This window comes from Eschrichtius robustus, chromosome 18, assembly GCF_028021215.1.
Source record: "Eschrichtius robustus isolate mEscRob2 chromosome 18, mEscRob2.pri, whole genome shotgun sequence".
Taxonomy (NCBI): Eukaryota; Metazoa; Chordata; class Mammalia; order Artiodactyla; family Eschrichtiidae; genus Eschrichtius; species Eschrichtius robustus.
The window spans coordinates 22,367,357-22,387,713 of NC_090841.1; the positions used below are offsets into that span (position 1 = coordinate 22,367,357).

The window sequence follows — 20,357 nt, forward strand, 5'->3', positions numbered from 1 at the left end:
AGAGAGAAATGTACAAGATGAGTCTAAAACACCTTGCCTTAACAAAAAGTAAGTGCTCAAAGAATGATGAAGACATGCCCTTAGTCTATGGGACTTACACTATTGAACTGTACACACTATTGAACTGTACACTTAAATATGGTTAAGGCGGTAAATTTTATACATATTCTTTACCACAATAAAGAAAACAAAGATCATGGGTGCCAGCTAGAAGGAGCTTCCATTGGCTAAACTTCGGACAATTTGAACATCAGAATAAATGATGATAAATTGAGTCTCTCAGTGTCTTTCTGTAAGGGCAGCACCAAGAACTGAACATAATGCTTGCACTGCGAGCTACCCGGCAGAGGAAACAGTGGGATTATTATTCTACTTTGTTTTGAGCAGCAATGTGTATCTGTGCCTATGTGCGTGTATTATATACGTATATATACATATATGTGTGTAATATATATGTATATGTGCATTGATATACATATGTTTTGCCAGACTGCCCTTCAGAAAGTTTGTACTGATTTAAACTCCTATCAACAACAGTATAACACTGTTCTAAACTTAGTCAATTTTTATAACAAAAAATTATCTCATTGATTTTTAAAATTTGCATATTTTCTATTATTAGTGGGCCCTGATATGACCTTGGAAGTTAAGTGTGTTTAGAAATAAAACTAGAAATTAAACATCTCTGAAAGAAGCTGTATTAGTACAAACTGTATGACTGTCAGTAAAATATGACATATATCAAACATTTTGAAAACTGAAGTTTTCTGAGGCACGATGGTAATGTAGAAAGGCTGGTTTTAAAATTAAACAAACTAAAGCAAAACTATAAACCAATTAAAATGCAGTACACATCAGATGTCCAAAGGTATAAGAATAGTCCAAGTACAGTGATTTAGGGACATGGCATGAATTGCTTGACGAAAATGGCCTAAATGTTACCAACTGTTAAAAGAAGCTGTTACTCTCATCTTATTCTGGACTCTCCTTCTTTCAGGTATAAAAAGAACCAAATTTGGGAAGAGCTGCATTCCCCGCGGCATGTATTCCCCCTCCCCTCTGCCTCTCTGGGTTCCTTTACTCCACAGCGCCTGTCTCTGCTGGAATCAACGTCCACACCATGTACTTCTTCCTAGCTTCTGGCCTACTGCACAGCAAGCTGGTGCTGCTGCTTAACTCTGGGAGAGCTGACGGGGAGGGGAGGTGCCAGACATGACGCAGGGTCTACTGCCTGCACTTTGTGGTATGTGGGGCATGACAGCAGGTGAACACTTACGGAGTATTTTACATGCACTGAACCTACGAGGTATTGATACCATCTCCTTTTCACAGATGAGGAAACAGAGAGGGTAATAAGCAACTTCCCCAAAGTCACATAGCTGGTAAATGACAAGGCCCGGATAAAGCCCAGAGCTGACTGACTCCTGAGTCCATACTCATTATCAGTATACCACACTGCCTTTTTAAAACCTTAGCTATTTTTCATTTTTTACCCAAATATACGTTTTTTTCAACCACACAGATAACCCACCAAATGGTTAATCTGCCTCTAAGGATCAACAGTTGATCGTACATCTTCTAGTCTTTAAAAATATTTGAAGACAGCTTCACTGGTTTGCCCTAAGTCTTCTCTTAAACAGCCATCGTACCTTCAAACGTTCCTCACAGGAAATTGATTTCAGTTTTCTCACTGTCCTAGCCTCACTCCACTGAATGAACTTATTTGTCCATGTCTCCAGGTGCAGCACTAAAACCTGAACACAACGTCTGCTCTGGAAGCTCAGTGGCGAAGAAGAGTGGGGTTATCATCCCACTTCATTCTGAACAACAATCATCTATTAATGGAGCCTTTTGTTTACAGCCACAAAACTTTGATGAGTCATATTCAGCTGAAATTAAAGTATTGATAACCTAGTCACAGGCACTGCTAAGCCATTCCTCGCTCATCCTACACTTGTTTAATAGTGAATCTAGTAATCAGCAAGAAGAATGAAAACTAAGTAAATTAGAAACATAAATAAGACAGCCAGTAGACCTACTCCAGAACAAGCTGTTTTCAAGCATTTCCATAGCAATCTTAGGATACCAACTACTAAAAATCTGTTCCCATCATTAAAAGCATCTAGCTCTTCTACACGGCAAGATTATATGTCATGTTAGGTAGAAAATCTGCTAGATTTTTTATTTACATATAAAATACACATACACATCTGTTAATATTAAGGGCAAACATACAGTTTATTGCCAAAACCAGGACACTCTGGAGAGTGAAAGAGGGGACACTATTAATAATTACACAGGAAAAATATGTAAACCGGCACTGTAAAACATGTAAACTGGTCATGACCTGGGGATACGGCCTCCCTATGCATATTAGATGTAACTATGTAAAACATCTGCTTTAAACTAAGGACAAGCTTGAAATTTTCTTCCAAACAAAGGGTGATCAAGAAAAATCACAGCACACCCATTACTGTTTATTTAGCATGCTATCTTTAATATTTACCTTAGGGATGAAAGCAGTACTTAGGGCTTACATAGGTTTCCCTAGAGCTTGGCTCCTTTTACTCTGTTTCCCATACCAGCTCCCTCCTCCCCACACCAAAAGATTTTACATTCCTCAACTAGGTATTTTCTTTACACAGAGGTTTTCAGGAATGCAATATTCATGGTAGGGAAAGGTAGCGAATCTAAACTCAGAAGATTAAGTACCTGTCCAAAGCCTCACTGATAGTAAGTGACGGAGCTGGCACTGGAACCTGTTGGAGCTTTCTTACCACTCAAAGGACTGAATTTAAGCCCAGTTCTGCTAGTTAAATATGTAGCTGTTTCTTAAGAAAAGAAGATATTACTTGTCTCTACCTAACATTAGAACTTTGGATATAAAAGCATGCCCATTTCCAATAAATATCTTGTGAAAACAAAAGGAAGAATTAAAAGATTTGTCTGAAACAAATGCAAGTAAGATAAAGAACAAAAATATTGATATTTAGGGCATAAACCATGAAAGTATCAAAGTTTCTTACTTTAAAGACATGACATCATCCAAGAACACAGGATTGCTCCTCCAAAAAACAAAACCCAGAGGGTGTCCAAATAACATTTAGAAATTGAGAAGATGAGAAGGAGCCAGCAAGAGAGTGATGTCTCAGAAGTGAGGTGAAAAAAAAGGGTTTGAGGGTAGAAGTGATCAACTATGTCAAATTCTGTTGAAGGTCAATTGAGAAGAGCTGCTAGTTGACTCTTAGATTTAACAATGTGGATGTGGTAGGGGCTTCCCTGGTGGTGCAGGGGTTAAGAATCTGCCTGCCAATGCAGGGGACGCGGGTTTGAGCCTTGGTCCAGGAAGATCCCACATGCTGCAGAGCAACTAAGCCTGTGTGCCACAACTACTGAGCCTGCGCTCCAGAGTCCAAGTGCCACAACTACTGAGCCCACATGCCACAACTACTGAAGCCCACGCGCCTAGAGCCCGTGCTCCGCAACAAGAGAAGCCACTGCAATGAGAAGCCTGCGCACTACAGTGAAGAGTAGCCCCCGCTCTCTGCAACTAGAGAAAGCCCGCACACAGCAACGAAGACCCAATGCAGCCAAAAATAAAATAAATAAAGTTTTTTAAAAACTTAAAAAAGAAAAAAAGAATGTGGATGTGGTAGATTGTAAAAAAAAAAAAAAAATTTAGGACTACAAATTATTTGCCTCAAATCCCATCAAGAGGTAGAGTCTACTGCAAGTTACATTTACATTTGGCAAACATGATGCAAGCACAAGCTTGCAAAGCGCTTGTGCAGTGGGGCTTCCCTCTCTCTTGCTACTAGGAACTCTTTCACCACCATGGGAAGGAGCATGCTGGAGATGAAAAACACGTGGCAACTGCCCCAGCTGACAGCAAGCCAACCACCAGACACATAAATGAGGCCATTCTAGCCAGGAAGACCAGCCAGGTCAGCCTCAACCAGAACTGTCTAGAACGGCCCCATAGAATTATAAGCTATAAAATGGTTTTGTTCTATGCCACTAAACTTTGCAGTGGTTTGTTATGAAACAAAAACTCAGTGATGAAGAGGTGGATATTGGTGGTAGACAAGAGCCATCTGAATGGAGTAGTGAGCATGGAAATCTGATTAGAGCTGGATTAAGAATGAATGGACAGTAAGAGGGGAACACAAGGCCTATGGCTGACACCAGCTGAGCTATGGAGGCTTCCTTTTCAAACAAGGTCATTTTCTCAACCAGGAAACAATACTCTTACATTGTTTACTAGGTGTTCCCTACCCTCTTCCAAAGCCTCTATAAATAGGTATGGTGGCACAATGGCAAAATCCTTCTCCTGAAGCCCTTAACTTGGTGCATCCAGTTATGCCCAACTCAAGCATACCTCCTCAAAGGTGCGGAGCGGATAGATGGATGAGGGAACTACATACTCTGCTACTTCACTGCCAATAGGCTTTACCAATAAATTTTACTTGATATTTACACCTTTCATTACAGGAACATGTGCATGTGTGTGTGTACACATGTATACACACGAATCCTTACAGGGAACCTAATCATCTCTTGACAAGCCTTGGCATGCTCATTACTTCTTATTTTTCAGATAAATTCTCTGTTTGAATAAGAACTCTAATTACCTTTAAAAGCACTTGTAAAAAAAAATTCAAAAAAGTTTTGTAAAATGTCAAAAATTCATAAATAACTTACTTGGCAATCCGCAGTTTCCCAACTTCACCTCTTCCAGGGGCTTTAGCCCATTGCTGTGACAAATATTTAGGAACCTAAAACAAAATAAGACACTATTAGACTATGTTTTAGATGCTAACAAACCTTTTTAAACATAAAGTGATATACGGCTTCTATATATACTTTCTGTCTGTAATAACTGCTAATTAAGCAGCAAGCTCTCATTATATGTTTTGCACTAAAGAGGTACTAAGATATGTAAGAAATGATTTTAGCTCTCAAAGTGTTTAAAGACAGCTGAGTTGATGACACAAAACTAAAACTGGTCATATAACTTAACAATAATGAAGTGCTAATTTATGTTCCCAGATAAGTCCAATAAAAGTTCAGAGATGAGAAAGGCTACCAGAAAAGGCTTCTTGGAGGAGCATAACACTCTGACATGATATTATTTAGAGACACTACTGAGCTTAAGATGATTCAAAAGTCATATTTTATTATGTATAAGATTATAACTCTGACCAACATGATGAAGGATCTGCTGAAATAAATTATTCAATATAACAGCTAGCAGTTATATAATAGTACTTTCCTGACAGTTATATGCACTTTTCATACATTTATACCTCACATCTCTACAAGGTAGGTACTGTTAATTATCCCCATTTTACAGGGAATTTTTAAATTTATTTATTTATTTATTTTATTTTTGGCTGCGTCGTGTCTTCGTTGCTCCATGTGGGCTTTCTCTAGTTGCGGCGAGCGGGGGCTACTCTTCTTTGCAGTGCACGGGCTTCTCATTGCGGTGGCTTCTCTTGTTGAGGAGCACGGGCTCTAGGCGTGCTGGCTTCAGTAGTTGTGGCACACGGGCTCAGTAGTTGTGTCATGTGGGCTCTAGAGTGCAGGCTCAGTAGTTGTGGCGCACAGGCTTAGTTGCTCCACGGCATGTGGAATCTTCCCGGACCAGGGCTCGAACCCATGTCCCGTGCATTGGCAGGCGGATTCCTAACCACTGCACCACCAGGGAATATCCCCATTTTCCAGATTATGAATTTGGAGCACCCAGGGATTATAAAGTTTAGCCAAGGGTATATAATTAGCAAATGAGGAGCCAGGATTCAAATCCAGGCAGTGTGGTTCCAGCATCTATGTTCTTAACTGTGTTGCGTCTGAAATTAGATATATGTAATCAGAAGGGTTTTAACTCTCAAAAAGATTAAGGGAATATATGCTGAATGCCTACTATGGACCTTATCTCATTTCTTCTAACAAGTAGTTTGAACTCGGGAATCAGTACATACTTTTAAGGTATGCTTCATACTTTATACGTACGTATAAAGTATGAAGCATAATGCCTCACACAAACAAGTACTCAGTGAGTGTCAGGTGTCATTATTATTTCCCACAGTAATCCTGGAATGACAACATGAACATGAATGTGTAACTGAGTCAGAGAGACCTTCCAAGGCTGGAAAGGAAAAAAAAATTCTATCTAGCAAAATTTCTTTTGCAAAAAGAACCACCTGACCATTAGTCAAACAAGTAGCAGTCCTCTGGATATAGTAAAAATTCAAGAATAAAAGAAGATCCTAATGGTATTTGTTCATTCTTTACAGTGAAATATATTGAACAACTATTGTGTCAGACAATATGCTAGAAAAGATGAAGGGGAAGGGAGCCAACAGTGTCAGATACAGTGCTACACATTTTACACCCACTATCCCATTTAATCCTCCCAATCACCCTGCAAAATTGCTACCGCTCTCCTCATTCTATAGATAAGAAAACCGAGGCTCAGAGGGTTGAAATGACATGGTTAGCTAGTAACAGACACAAGAGGACTCCAGATTGGTCAGATGCTCTCTTTGTTATACAACTAAATAAGAGTATGTAAAGGATCCTAAAGGAAAAGGGGTTTTGAAGATTCCACATCTTAAAGTTTCAACTACACTGCACTCCACTTATTCACGCACGCTTAGAGGTTTGGCAAACTCCTTCTGATAACTGTATCTACCTAATAGGTCTCCTTTGATTACAAATGAGAAGAAAACCCACTTAGGCATACAGAGGATTTACTGGCAAAAGTAACTAAAAATTCCAGAGGTAGTTTTAAAGTGGCTTGATTAAGGGCTCAAATGATGTAACCAGGACTCTTTCACCATCTCTCATCTCTTCTCACCACAATGACTCCCTTCTTTGCCAGCCTTCCCCCTTGTGTAGCAAGATGGCTGAAGCCGCTCCTGAAGAGCAAGAGTTCTCCTTCCCTAAATCCCCAGCAAAACTGTAATTGTCTCTCGTGGCTCTGACTAGGTCATGTGTCCTTCCTTGGGCCTATTATTGAACCCACAGATGAGATCCTTGCCCTGTCAGCCTGAGTCAATGACACCTCTGGTGAGGGACAGTCAACACCATTAGAATCACACAGACTAAAAAGAGGGAGCACTAAGTAAGTGCTGTTACAGCACTTACTGTAAACGCAGGGTGCTGTTACAGTGTCAGAGCACGAGGATACTGGCTAGCCAAAGAAGCAAGTGTCAACATTACCTGTCAGAACTAAATACAAGATCTGAAACTGATCTGGACAAATACTGTTACAACATCAAATAAAACCCTGAATCCTTGAACTATGTAAATTATTACCTCATGGCCTCAATCTTGAAATACTGCCTAACAAGTGAGCCTTTGCTTCTTGCTTCTCTTTGATTTTTAGCCCCAGGGAACCTTCTTGTCAATTACTCTAACACAAAGAGAAAACTATGTTCTACAGATAGCAGCCTACTCTACCAAGCGATCACAAGCTGTATCCCTAACAAAGTCTTCAGGGGAAAGATGGTGGCTTTTCTTCCTCATATTCCAAGTTACTGATTCAAATGAGCCCTACATTTAGATACTGTAAGACTTTCTCGTTATCAGTAACAGTACCCCTTTCCGCAAACTGTATTTCAAGGAACCATTCTGACCACCACCTCTTAACTTCCTGGCCCTTTCCTCAGTACTTCGACTCCAACAATTCTTCCATCCCTCAAATCACAGACTCTACATCTGTACACTGTCCCTGTCTGCTTAAGTCCTCACGCCTCTCTTCAACAGAGCTACATTTCACAACCCATCATTATAACCGTTCTCTTGCCCCTAACTCCCTCCATCATACTGGCCTGGCAGAACCTAATGCTGATTAAAGCCAAGCTATACTACTACTTAATTAATTAATTAATCTATTTATTGTTCTATTTGATCATGCTATTCTTCCTCCACACTTGCACCTGAGCAGCTGAAGAAAAACAATCATGCTAAACGGTCTCCCTTGAAATACACGGCTACTAACATCAAGTAAGCCCTTCAAGATGCCAGGCAATTTAACACCCTCTCCCTGGCCAGTTCTCACCTGCAGTGCGAAAGCCACTGCAGACAGGTCACATGTTCTCTTCACTCCTCAAATATGTAACACTTCTTCCTTCCTCTTCCACTGAGGAAAGACGAACAATCAAAAGGATACTTCCAAATCTACCACTTAGGACTTCCCTGGCAGTCCAGTGGTTAAGTCTCCGAGATTCCACTGCAGGGGGCGCGGGTTCGACCCCGCATGCCTCGAGAACTAAGATCCTGCATGCCATACCGCTTGGCCAAAAAATCAATCAATCAGTCAATCAATCAATCTACCGCTTAGCCACAGGTGGGGCTTTTACTCTGCTTTCCCCTTTTAACAGATGAACTATGTATGGCCAATCCCTCCAGGTGTGCATTGAATTTTTCCCTGTAGTCTAATCAAAGACATCTTTCCTTCAATTCTACCCTTTCCTCCACTCCCTTTACGTAATTATTCCCCCATCAGAGTAACAATGATGATGGTGATAGCTAACACTCAGAGCGCTTACTAAATGCGGCAGAAGACTCTAAGATGGCCCCCAATGATCCCCACCTCCTGATATTTGCACCCTTGTGTAACTGCCTCTCCCAGGGTGAGAACAGGACCTGTGACTTCCTTCTGGTCAATACAATATGGCAAAGGTGATGGATGGGATGTTACTTCTGTGATTAGGTTACATCAGATTGTGACCTCTGTCTTGCTTCGAAGCCCATGTGGCAGGAAACTAAGGGCAGGCTCCAGCCAACAGTCAGCTAGGAACTTAGGCCCTCGGTCCAACAACCTTAGAGGAACTGAATTCTGCCAGCCACGGAACCTTGGAAACAATCTTTCCACAGGCACAGCTTCAGTTGAGAGTCCAGCCCTGGCTGACACCTTGACTGCATCCTGTGAGAGACTCTGAAGCAGAGGACCCAGCTAAGCCACACCAGGACTCCTGATCCACAGAAACTATGAAATAATAAGTGCACACTATTTTAAGCTACTAAGTCTGTGGTGATAATGTTATCTAGCAATAGATAACTAATACATTAAGTGACAAGCACTCTTTTAAATGTTTTAAATATATTAACCATTTAATTCTCACACAATCCTTTTATTGTCTCCATTTTACAAATGAGGAAACTGAGGCACAGGGAGGTTAGCAAAGTAACTCATGATCGCACACCGGGTAAGGGCAGGCTTTATAATTCTCTCCACCCACTGTCCCGTCTCTCTGCCTCTCTACAGCAAAGCTCTTTGAAGAGCCGTCTCTGCTGGCTGACCACAGTTCCTCCTCTGCCACTTTGCTCTGCTCTAGACAGGCTTCCCCTCTACTACTCTGCTGAAACTGGTTCCCATGGTTACAAAAGCTCGCCATATTGCCAAGCCAATGTTTAGTCCTCGTCTTGCAGACCTATCAACAATATTTGAGAACTTACTGTTTCCTCCTTCTTCAAACACTTTCTTTACTTGGCTTCCAGTCGCCCCAATCTCTCTTGATTTTCCTCCTACTTCTCTGGACTCTCCTTTTTGGTCTCCACACATCTAGATTCTCATCTTCCTGACCTCTTAACCTCAGAGGGCCCTGATTTCAGTCCTCAGACCTTTCCTCTTCTCTATCCACACTCAATCTTATGTAATCTCATCCAATCTCTTGACTTTAAATACCCTCTGTATAATGACCACTCCCAAATTTATAGCTCTCCCCTCCAAGTCCCAACTTATATATCCAACTGCCTACTCAAACTCTCCATCTGAATATTCACTAGACATTTCAAACTCAAAATATCCACACCAGAACTCTTATTTCTCCCTCATAAACCTGTTCCTCCTGCAATTTTCCTATCTCAGTAAAAGTCGACTCTGTCCTTCCAGGCACTCAGTCTGAAACTGGAGTTACCCTGAATAGCTCCTTTTTTCTCACATTCCACATCCAATCAACGGACATAGCCTGTCAGCAACACCTTCAAATTATATCCGGACTCCATGTCCTTCTCACCAATTCCAGGGTTACCATCCTAATCCAAGTCACCATCATCTCTTGTAATAGCCTCCTGATTCCCTTGCTTCCACTCTTGCCCATGTACACTTTAGTCTCAATACAGCAGCCAGAGTGACCATATTAAAACCTAAGTCAGATGATACTGTTCTGCTCAAAGCCTTTCAATTTATTTAACAGACATCTACATAGTGCTTACCATGTGCCAGGTACTTTTCTAAGCACTTTAAAATTTTGCTTCACTTAATCCCATAACAACTCTATTATTATTCCATTTCACAGATGAAGAAACTAAGGCACCAAAAAGTTATCATTTGTCCAAAGTCCCACAATTACTAGTGGTGGGAAGCCAGGATTCTAACCTAGGCAGTCTAGCTCCACAATCAGCACGCCAAGCTGCCTCTCTTTGGCTACTCGCTTCCCATGTCACTCACTGTAAAAATCCTCTAATGTCTTAGATGATTCAGCCCGCTGCAATCCATGGCCTCATGGATCTATGGATCCATGACCCTCCTACTGCCTTCACTCACTTGACTCTAATCACACAGATCCGTGAACATTCCCAACACCATCCCATCCGAGGGCCTTTGATTCGTTGTTACTTCTGTCTGGAATGCTCTTCCTCCAGATATCTGAAGGGCACCCCCATAACTTCCTTCAGGTCTCTGCTCAAGGCCCACCTTATCAGTGAGGCCCTTCCCCACGTTATTAAAATAGCATCCCCAGCTACCTTCTATACCTTTTACCCTAATTTGTTTTTCTTCAGAGCACTTATCACCTGCTATATACATATCTGTTTATTGTCCATTCTCCCTCCCCATTAGAATGCAATCTGCACGAGGTAGATATTTTGTGTGTTTTGTTTACTGCCACATCCCTAGCATCTAGAATAGCCTGGCACACAGTAGGAACAGAGTTATTATTTTAATGACTGGATATTGTTGAAGAAGTGTTACTAATGTTAATGTAATGACAATGATGGTGTTATTAGGATAAATCCAGGATACAGAATTTAATTTTAATAAATCTCACTGCATTCTCAAAGGGAAACCTTGTTTCAGAGATCTACCTTAAAATAAGGGGGAAGAGAGGAAAACACCAATAGTAGAGTGGAGCATTTTCCAACCTGCCACTGTCCCCTCATTGCTGGTTCCCTGAAATGCTATTAAGATAAGGGAAGACAAGAATGTTCTGGAGCTCTTTAGGCTTCCCTGGTGGCGCAGTGGTTAAGAATCCGCCTGCCAATGCAGGGGACACGGGTTCAATCCCTGGTCCAGGAAGATCCCACATGCCATGGAGCAACTAAGCCCGTGTGCCACAACTACTGAGCCTGTGCTCTAGAGCCCGCGAGCCACAACTACTGAGCCCGCATGCCACAACTACTGAGCCTGCACTCTAGAGCCTGTGCTCCACAACAAGAGGAGCCACCGCAGTGAGAAGCCCGTGCACCACAACGAAGAGTAGCCCCCGCTCGCCACAACTAGAGAAAGCCTGCGCGCAGCAACGGAGATCCAACACAGCCAAAAATAAATAAATTAATTAATTTTAAAAAAAAGAATGTTCTGGAGCTCTTGATGAGACCACTGTTCTTCAGTACATTAACCAGGTCAGAAGATTCTATGATCAAACTGCTGGAGACTACAATTCAGGCCACCAAACAACAAGACAATAGTTCTAAGTGAAGTAACTATATACCATACACTAAAACAAATTTAAGAATCAAATCCAGTACAATAATTGTATCTAATACAAGCAATTGCCAACTTAAAAAAAGATTACGTCCCAGAAGTTAATTGATAAAAACAAGTTTGGAACTCATACTGCACTGTCATCATTATTATAATAAAACTGTAAGTTCCCATGGAACTTCCCTGGTGGTCCAGTGGTTAAGACTCTGCACTTCCACTGCAGGGGGCACAGGTTCAGTCCCTGGTCAGGGAACTAAGATCTGGCATGCTGCGTGCAATGCAGCCAAAAAGAAAAAAAAAGTAAGTTCCCAGGTAAGCCTACCAGCTTATTTAATTCAAAAGGTTGCCAAAATACTATACCCTTGTAATGAAAAATAGTAGAATACAATGAGGATACTATGTCAATCATATATAACTTTCTACACCAAGAGCTTACGGAAATGGGTTTCCCAGAAGTCCCAGCCCATTAAGTTGTGAAAAAAGAGGTAGAAGGAAAAGGAAAAAATAACGGTATATATGGTTCCAAGGCTCCAAAATACTTTTTTTTTGGTTAGCTGATATTTTTATTTTTATTGTTATTTTTATTTTTTTTTAAGATTTAATTTTATTTATTTTTTGGCTGTATTGGGTCTACGTTGCTGCACACAGGCATTCTCTAGTTGTGGCAAGCAGGGGCTACTCTCTGTTGCGGTGTGCGGGCTTCTCCTTGTGGTGGCTTCTCTTGTTGCTCTAGGCTCATGGTCAGTAGTTGTGGCTCGTGGGCTCTAGAGCACAGGCTCAGTAGTTGCGGTGCCCGGGCTTAGTTGCTCCGTGGCATGTGGGCTCTTCCCAGACCAGGGATGGAACCCGTGTCCCCTGCAGCGGTAGGCAGATTCTTATCCACTGCGCCTTCAGGGAAGCCCCTGGACAGCTGATATTTTTAATTCAAACATTATATTTTATTTTTAAGGTGTACAACATGATGATTTGATATATGCAGTGAAATGATTACGCTAGTCAAGCTAATTAACATATCGTCTCCTCACATAATTACCTTTTTCTGGATGAGAACACCTGAATTCTATTCTTAGTAAATTTCCGCAAAACACTCTTGTCAACATGTCACTTGTGAGATATCTGTGTTGTTTCCACTGTCTACACATTCATTAAAGAAAATGAGATGGAGACAAGATAATGGGTACAGGGATGTTTTCTCAGATTTCCCAAGACCAGGGAGTGTGACAGAAAATGACTCACTTTGACCATTGTAAAGCAATTATACTCCAATAAAGATGTTAAAAAAAAAGAAAAGAAAAGAAAATGACTCACTTAAGCATTATTTCCTCAGGGAAACTCCCTTGACCTCCCAGACTAGGTCAAGTTCCTTTGCTATTCACACTCACAGAACAGTCCTCCTTGCTTCAGTGCCCGTATCTGTTTGGAACTGCCTTCGTCAGGACTTGACTGATGTCTCTCTCCAGCAGCAGACTACAGATCCTAGTTTACAGAGCCCAGGCCATGTCTGTTCTTGCTCACCTTAACACACTCAGAGCCTAGAACAATGACTGGCGATCACTGAAAGCTTGTTGGATGAATCAATCCGCTCACTCAAGCTACAGGTCAATTGTAAGGTCAACAGTGCCTTTGAAGCCAAGGTGCTAAGGTGATTATATACAGTAGTTACTCCCCTAAGCTTGTTTGCCAACTTTGCGTCATCAAATATCTAGTTCTCCAACTACTAGTCTCCAAAGCCCTGTTTCTCCCAGAGTATTGGACACTGTATTAGACACTGATGTGACACGCTTTTCCTCGTTTAGGATTGAAGGCCTTATTCCCCTAGCTGCTGGGAGCGACCACAGATAGACCTCAGCTGTTAGCTCTCTGTGGAACTGCCTCCACGGAAGACAGGCCCTTTGGCCACGATCGCCCACTGTTCCTGGGGCAAACCACCCTGTACCCAATCGTGCATAAGGCCTTTTCCTTCCATAGGTGATGATCCCAGGAGCGCTCCACACCAAACCTCTGCATGCTAACCTCCTGCTCAGAACCAGCTTCCCTGGGAACCCAGTCCATGACAGGCAGCTTCTATTCACACGTTCCTTGAAGGTCAACATATGGAGCTGACAAGACCCAAGGCCATAAAAACAAAGTCCCCCACCTCACCTCTGGTCTCCAGGGAGATGATTCATTAAAGAGAACCAAGGGGAAAAAAAGACATTTCCTATTTCTGGCATAAGCTTTGTAGCCAAACAGACCTAAATTTGAATTACTGTTCCATGCCTGGGCAAGATAATTAACCTCCCTAAACCTCAATTTTATCATCTGAAAAATATAATTAGTACCTACTTCACAGGTTTGCTGTGTAAAACACTTGGCACATTATAAATATAAGTTCCTTTTTCTCCTGCAAGACTCTGGGGTATCACCCATTCCGGTTTCATCTCTCCCTGGTACATAGCTTTCTCTCTGGCTGCCAATGTCCAACTGTTTATCTGTCTGTGAAAAAATAAAAGTTGAGCTTGGTGGCATTTGAGTTGTTGAATGGAGGACCCAATATTCACAGGGGATGGCGTCCATCCCTCCTGTCCTGATCCTCTCCTCCAACAAGTATCAATCAAAATGCTTAGAAGAGGAAGGTTGATGGGGCTTGAAACACACCTTTTTGCTGGCTAGGAAGCTGTTGGTTGGACCCATTGCAGCGCTTGTCAATACCTCCACCTGTCCATTTCCCTCAAAAGATAGCATTTCTTATAATTCAAGCTCCAGTATGATATTCATTACTTACAAAAACCCCACCACTCCTAAAAACCCTGGCAGCTTTATCTCCCCCTCTTCCCCATCAGGTACCCTACCCTCCTGCCAATCATAACTAGATAAGATGATTTTTTCCAGAAGTCTAAATATTGGAAGCCGGGCTTCCCTGGTGGCGCAGTGGTTGAGAATCCGCCTGCCAATGCAGGGGACACGGGTTCGAGCCCTGGTCCGGGAAGATCCCACATGCCGCGGAGCAACAAAGCCCGTGCGCCACAACTATTGAGCCTGTGCTCTACAGCCCATGAGCCACAACTACTGAGCCCACGTGCCACAACTACTGAAGCCCGTGTGCCTAGAGCCCGTGCTCCACAACGAGAAGCCACCGCAATGAAAAGCCCTCGCCCCGCAACAAAGAGTAGCCCCCGCTCATCGCAACTAGAGAAAAGCCTGCGTGCGGCAACGAAGACCCAACGCAGCCAAAAATAAATAAATAAATACATTTTAAATAAATAAATATTGGAAGCCAAACAAAAGAACTATGCTAAAAATTTTTTTAATATCATTTTTAGATCCTGATTTGGTACCAGCTGGCAACCTAACAGTGGCATAGACTGAGCAACAGAAATAGGGCAATGCAAACTACAAGGGACTAGCTCCCTGCCCAGGTAAAAACTGCGGCTGTTTATGTTTTTCAGCAGGTGACATCTATTGTGAAGTTAAATCCAATCATGTCTATTATCTATCAAAACTTATTTAGATCATCATTCTCTTGTAGATTTAAGATATTCAAAACTCCAGAAATGGCATTTCATTAGGCCAGAACAGTTACAGGTAGTGGATATCCTGGTACACAACCTTCCACTGTATTTGCCTTTTCCTGAACACACTCACCCGCCCTGCTGGGAAGTTTTTTCTAACCAATCAGCTCCATAGGCTCTTCTGAAATGTCACCTCCCCCAAAGTCTTCCCTGTTCCCACCTGACAACTTTTTTCCTACTTAAAACTCTCAGAGATCTTGTATGTATAGCCCTTACTGTATTTATCCTTTTCTATATCTGTCTAGTGATGGAATTAATAAAATATGAACAAAATGGCCCATAAACTTGCGATACTCTAGGAAGAAACTCATGTATTTTACAACAAATGATCCTCAAAGATCAGAACTCAAGGCATTATTTATAAGAAATACTAACGTGTACTGAAAAGATTTAAAGTCGTATGTAGTTCTATTCACAAATTCTAATTGGGTAAGAAGGAAAACAAACTCTATAAACAACATGTTATATTTTAATATCACACAAAGAAAGCTGAAAATGAAATTAACCATTACAACTTGAAGCTCTCATATAATTTATTCCTATAATTCAGAGATAAAAATCCAAATATGCTTAGGATATGGGCATGAAAATCATACTGGATGCTAATCCCAGCACAAATGAAACAAATTCAAACTATTTGACAGGTGTGCAAATCAAACCTCATTGCCTACTAGCATTCCTTTAACTAAAGCAGAAATAAAAGTTGAAAAATAACGAGGGAACATGAATGGATTTTAGAACAGAAAGTATTTGATAGCAATTCTCATCCTCTTTAAGAGATAAGGTTGTCAGAGAACAAGAACTGGCCAAAAAAAAAAAAAAAAGCCCTTTCACACCCTGGAAAGATGTAGTATTTGCAAGCCTGTTATTTTTCTTTGATACATAAGGTTAGAAAAAGAAGAAATACTGCAGGCCAAATTGATGTAAGGAAACAATGATACAGCAAACAATAAATAATTGAAACATTATAACTACCTTTATAAAACAGAACAAATCATTAGTCTGAGGTGAGTTCTTTTTAAAGTGATAAAATGTATTCAAATGGTCATATGTGAAAGAACACTAAAATTTCTTAACTTTAGATTCATTGCTTTCTTTCGCATCCTCATTTAGTCAGTCACCACACCCTGACAACTTTTGCTGAAAAAGTTTCCCTAACTCCTCAGAATTCACTATCAAATGCCTATGATCCTGTGATAATTTTCTAATTTTGAGTCTAATTTTGTTATCTTCCCCTCGTTTTTTTTTTTTCCCCTAAAAGAATCATTTGCATCCCTGCCTTACTCAAAAACCTCCAAAAGTTTCCTCACTTCTTGTGGACTAAAGTTAAAACATCCCCATTTCACAATGTGACAGTATCAGTATACAGTCCCAAGCCTCTACTCTAGGCATAATAATCTCCTCTTTGATTTCCAGGATATAGCATGTTACTGTGCATTTTCACTCTTGAATTTCAGTTCCACTCTCCATGGTATACTACGGAGATACTATGGGTGGCCTCTGTCCATCCATCCAAATCTCTCTGTAAGGCAAACAACATTTCTTGAGCATTTACTGTACTCCAAGCACAAACACATCGTCTCAAGCTTCACCATCTTTGCAAGCTCTTTCAGTCTGTAAAGGAGCTCTCCTCCCTAATGATTCCCCTCCATTTAGCATGCAGGAGGAGAGAGATGCTTATTTACTCCATCATTTTATTTTATTTTTATAAATTTATTTATTTTTAATTTATTTATTTTTGGCTGCGTTGGGTCTTCGTTGCTGCACACGGGCTTTCTCTAGTTGCAGCGAGCGGGGACTACTCTTCGTTGCGGTGCGCGGGCTTCTCATTGCAGTGGCTTCTCTGGTTGCGGAGCACAGGCTCTAGGTGCGCGGGCTTCAGCAGTTGTGGCTCGGCGGGCTCTAGAGCGCAGGCTCAGTAGTTGTAGCGTACGCAGGTGGCTTAGCTGCTCCGCGGCATGTGGGATCTTCCCAAACCAGGGCCTGAACCCCTGTGCCCTGCATTGGCAGGCGGATTCTTAACCACTGCGCCACCAGGGAAGTCTCTACTCCATCATTTTAAATCACACTGATATCGCCGTGATAAGTCAAATGAGTACCAGAGGCTAAGGCTAGCGATGAAGAATAAGAGTTCGTTCATTCATTCATCACATATCTGAGCTATTACCATGTGCCAAACACAGTTCTGGGTGTGACAGGCAAGGAGCCTAGTCTCGCGAAATGTGACTGTGCATGTGCTGGGGAAAAGGAGGTAATCAACACTGAACACAGAATCACTTTGGACACTGACAAGTGCTTTGAAGAATATAATACAGGTTCGACTTGCTAGCAAATAAGCATAAGAAAGCTACTTCAGAGAGGCAGACAGGACGGGCCTCTCAGATTTAACTGATGAGAACTCAGCCATGTGATATAAGTTTTTAAAAATCTAACAAACCAAAGGTCCCTACATTTTACTTGAGTTTCGGATACTGTCACAATCACATTTTGAACATACATATGTCTTATGAAACCCTCCTAAAAGACAACACTCCCCAATATGAAAAAGTAAAGCACAAATACTGTGCTCACTAAGGGCTAATCAAGATTGCTGTCTTTACAAAACAAACAAAAAATGAAAGACATTTGCTGACAGTTCCAAGAGACCAGGTCATGCTCTAAAAGAACACTCCAGTCCACGGCCTCTCCTTTCCTGAGTTCAGAGCTCTCTCAGTTCTCCTGAGAACTTCATAAGAACCAACAACCTAAAAGAACACTTTAAGGGTAGGCAGAGACCAGTTCTACTTTCTGGCTGAGAAAATTCTAACAGGAAGCAGACACTCAACTTCCTTATACAGACTGATAACTAAAATCAGCTTCACCAAGAGAAGATGCAGAAATTCTTCAGTTTGGGATAAAATGCAATGTGAGCGGTGGCTGACATTGGGGGACACCAAGACAGGGCCCCAGAAAAACCAGGTCGTGGGGAAAGGACACCATCCCAGGCAGGTTCGGGCTCTTAATTGGCTGAAAAACACTGGGCGTCCCTCAACTAATCTCCTCGTCTGCAAACGAGCATAACAATGAGTCCTGCCTCTCAAGATAACTGAAGCTCTAATGAGAAGGCCGTAAAGAACTTTAAAAGGTGCACGGGGTGGGAGAGTCTCAAGTCACTGAAACCACTTTAAGGAGGAGCGCAAGCGGGAGCCCCGCAAACCTTACCTTGACCAGCCACACTCCGGTGTTCTGCTTGGCGCCTGTCAGATCGAGTTCCCCGCGCTCGGCCATGGGTCTGTCGCCGGCGGAGGCGTGCGGGCCAGAGCAGCGGCCCCGGGAGCTGGGGGACTGCGGGGCGAGGGACCGGAGCACAGGGTAAGCCGGAGCCGGAGGCTGACTGTGAAGAGTCGAGGTCCACCTGCTGGGACGCTGGGATCCCGGGAAAAGAGGAACACGCCGCCGGGAGCCGGGAACTGCGCCTGCGCGCTGCGACCGTCAGTACGGCGCGCTGCTGCGGACAAACTTCCTGAGCGGGCAACTTCTTGAGTGGGTGTGGCTACTGCCGTGGGCTGTGCCCGAGTGATTAGAGCATAGGGTGGCATGGGCCAAAACGTCAGCAATACTTTCAAAAACTAGGTCAGCGTAACTGAAGAAAGAAGGTGTCAAAACAGAAAAATGGGGTTCAAAGAGACAAAGGCTGTCAGTATCTGTCCAACCCTGGCCAAGGAGAGAGAGAGCGTTTGGAGGACAGGGTAGGAGTAATAAAGTGAATTAGCACAAGTGGTCTCAATTGAAAGGCCACCCTGAGCACCTGCAATTAAACAAGTAGGGTACACCACTTTTAGACTCCAAATCCCGGAGCCCTGTAATTAGGTCAGTGACAATAGACATGTAACAGACAAATCTGATTGTTAAACTTCCCTGCTTATAGAATTTCCTCTCTCTCTTCTTGCCTCTAGAATAAAATTCAATCCTCTCCACACAGGCCCTCTCAGTTTGATCCCTGCCACTCAATGCACCACACATCCAACCACATCTAACCCATCAGACCTCCCTGAATACAGCAGGATGTTCCCCAATTATTTCAGAGCCTCTGCACACTGGATTCCCTTTACTCAGATGCCCAATTCTTCCCTTACCCTCATTCTCACCTCTGTCTTCTGATTGGCAGACTCCTACTTAGGTGTCAAGACTAATGGAAATGTCACTTCCTATGAGATCTTTTATCAACTCCCCCAGAGGAAGTTTAATTTTTCTTCACATCACAGTGTGCGATACTTAGCACGATGCACTATAATATACATGTTTACATGCTGCCTTTGCTTTCTAGACTATGAGCTCCTCCTAGGCAGAAATAGTGTTTTATTCATTTTTTATTCACAGCATCTGGCACAATGCTTGACACCCTGTCAGATTTCAATAGGCTTTGGCTGAATGAACATTTGCTGGAAGAGAAACAGACAGTAAGATATTGTAAGAATGGAAAGTAATGTATTGAATCCTGCATCAGAACCATACACATAATTGAAGAAATTCCATGTCTGTGCAGCATAGGGCTAGGAAAAGCTGTCAGGTCTCTGAGATCAGCTGGGAAAACTAACAGGAAAAATAGGAGACCAGGCATGTGTTAAAAAGGAAGATTGCATTCTTGTGTTACAGCTTGGGAAATGGCCTTAAAAGATATAAAGGACAAGTGGATAAAGAGAGCTGCTTTCAGCTTGATCAAATAGAAGGAATAAATTAAAATATGAGACCATAAGAGAAGAGACTTAATGTAGCCTGGATGACCCTAGTAATGAACTTTAGAGTAAAGGATTAGAAACTTGGCCTTGATCTGTGGCTTATGGGAAGCCTAAAAATGTGTGTGTGTGTGTGTGTGTGTGTGTGTGTGTGTGTGTTTACAGGGATTGGGGGAGAACAAATAGCTAAAGAAGAAGAAATGCCTAGAGAAGAAAGGAAAAAGTGAAGTTTTTAAATGATTATATAAGGAAGAAAAAAAAAAACAACTTATTGAGCACCGCATCCTCCTACATTGCTGAATAAAGAACAGACTTCTCCTATCTGTCCTTTTCAAATTTCCTTCCAGCTTGAAGAGGATGCTTATGAGCTATGAGAGG

At 42.0% G+C, this 20,357-nt stretch overlaps 1 protein-coding gene across 1 annotated transcript in view; it reads right to left on the bottom strand.

Annotated features, from left to right (window-relative positions):
* GTF2F2 (general transcription factor IIF subunit 2) overlaps positions 1 to 18,707 on the bottom strand; it is a 144,833-nt gene extending 126,126 nt beyond the window's left edge. Inside the window, exons 1-2 of the mRNA XM_068526810.1 lie at positions 18,466 to 18,707; positions 4,702 to 4,775 (exon numbers count right to left, since the gene is read on the bottom strand). Coding sequence (XP_068382911.1) covers positions 4,702 to 4,775; positions 18,466 to 18,531 — 140 coding nt within the window. The 5' untranslated portion in view covers positions 18,532 to 18,707. The remainder of the gene's footprint in view (positions 1 to 4,701; positions 4,776 to 18,465) is intronic.
* Between the last annotated feature and the right edge of the window lie 1,650 nt (positions 18,708 to 20,357).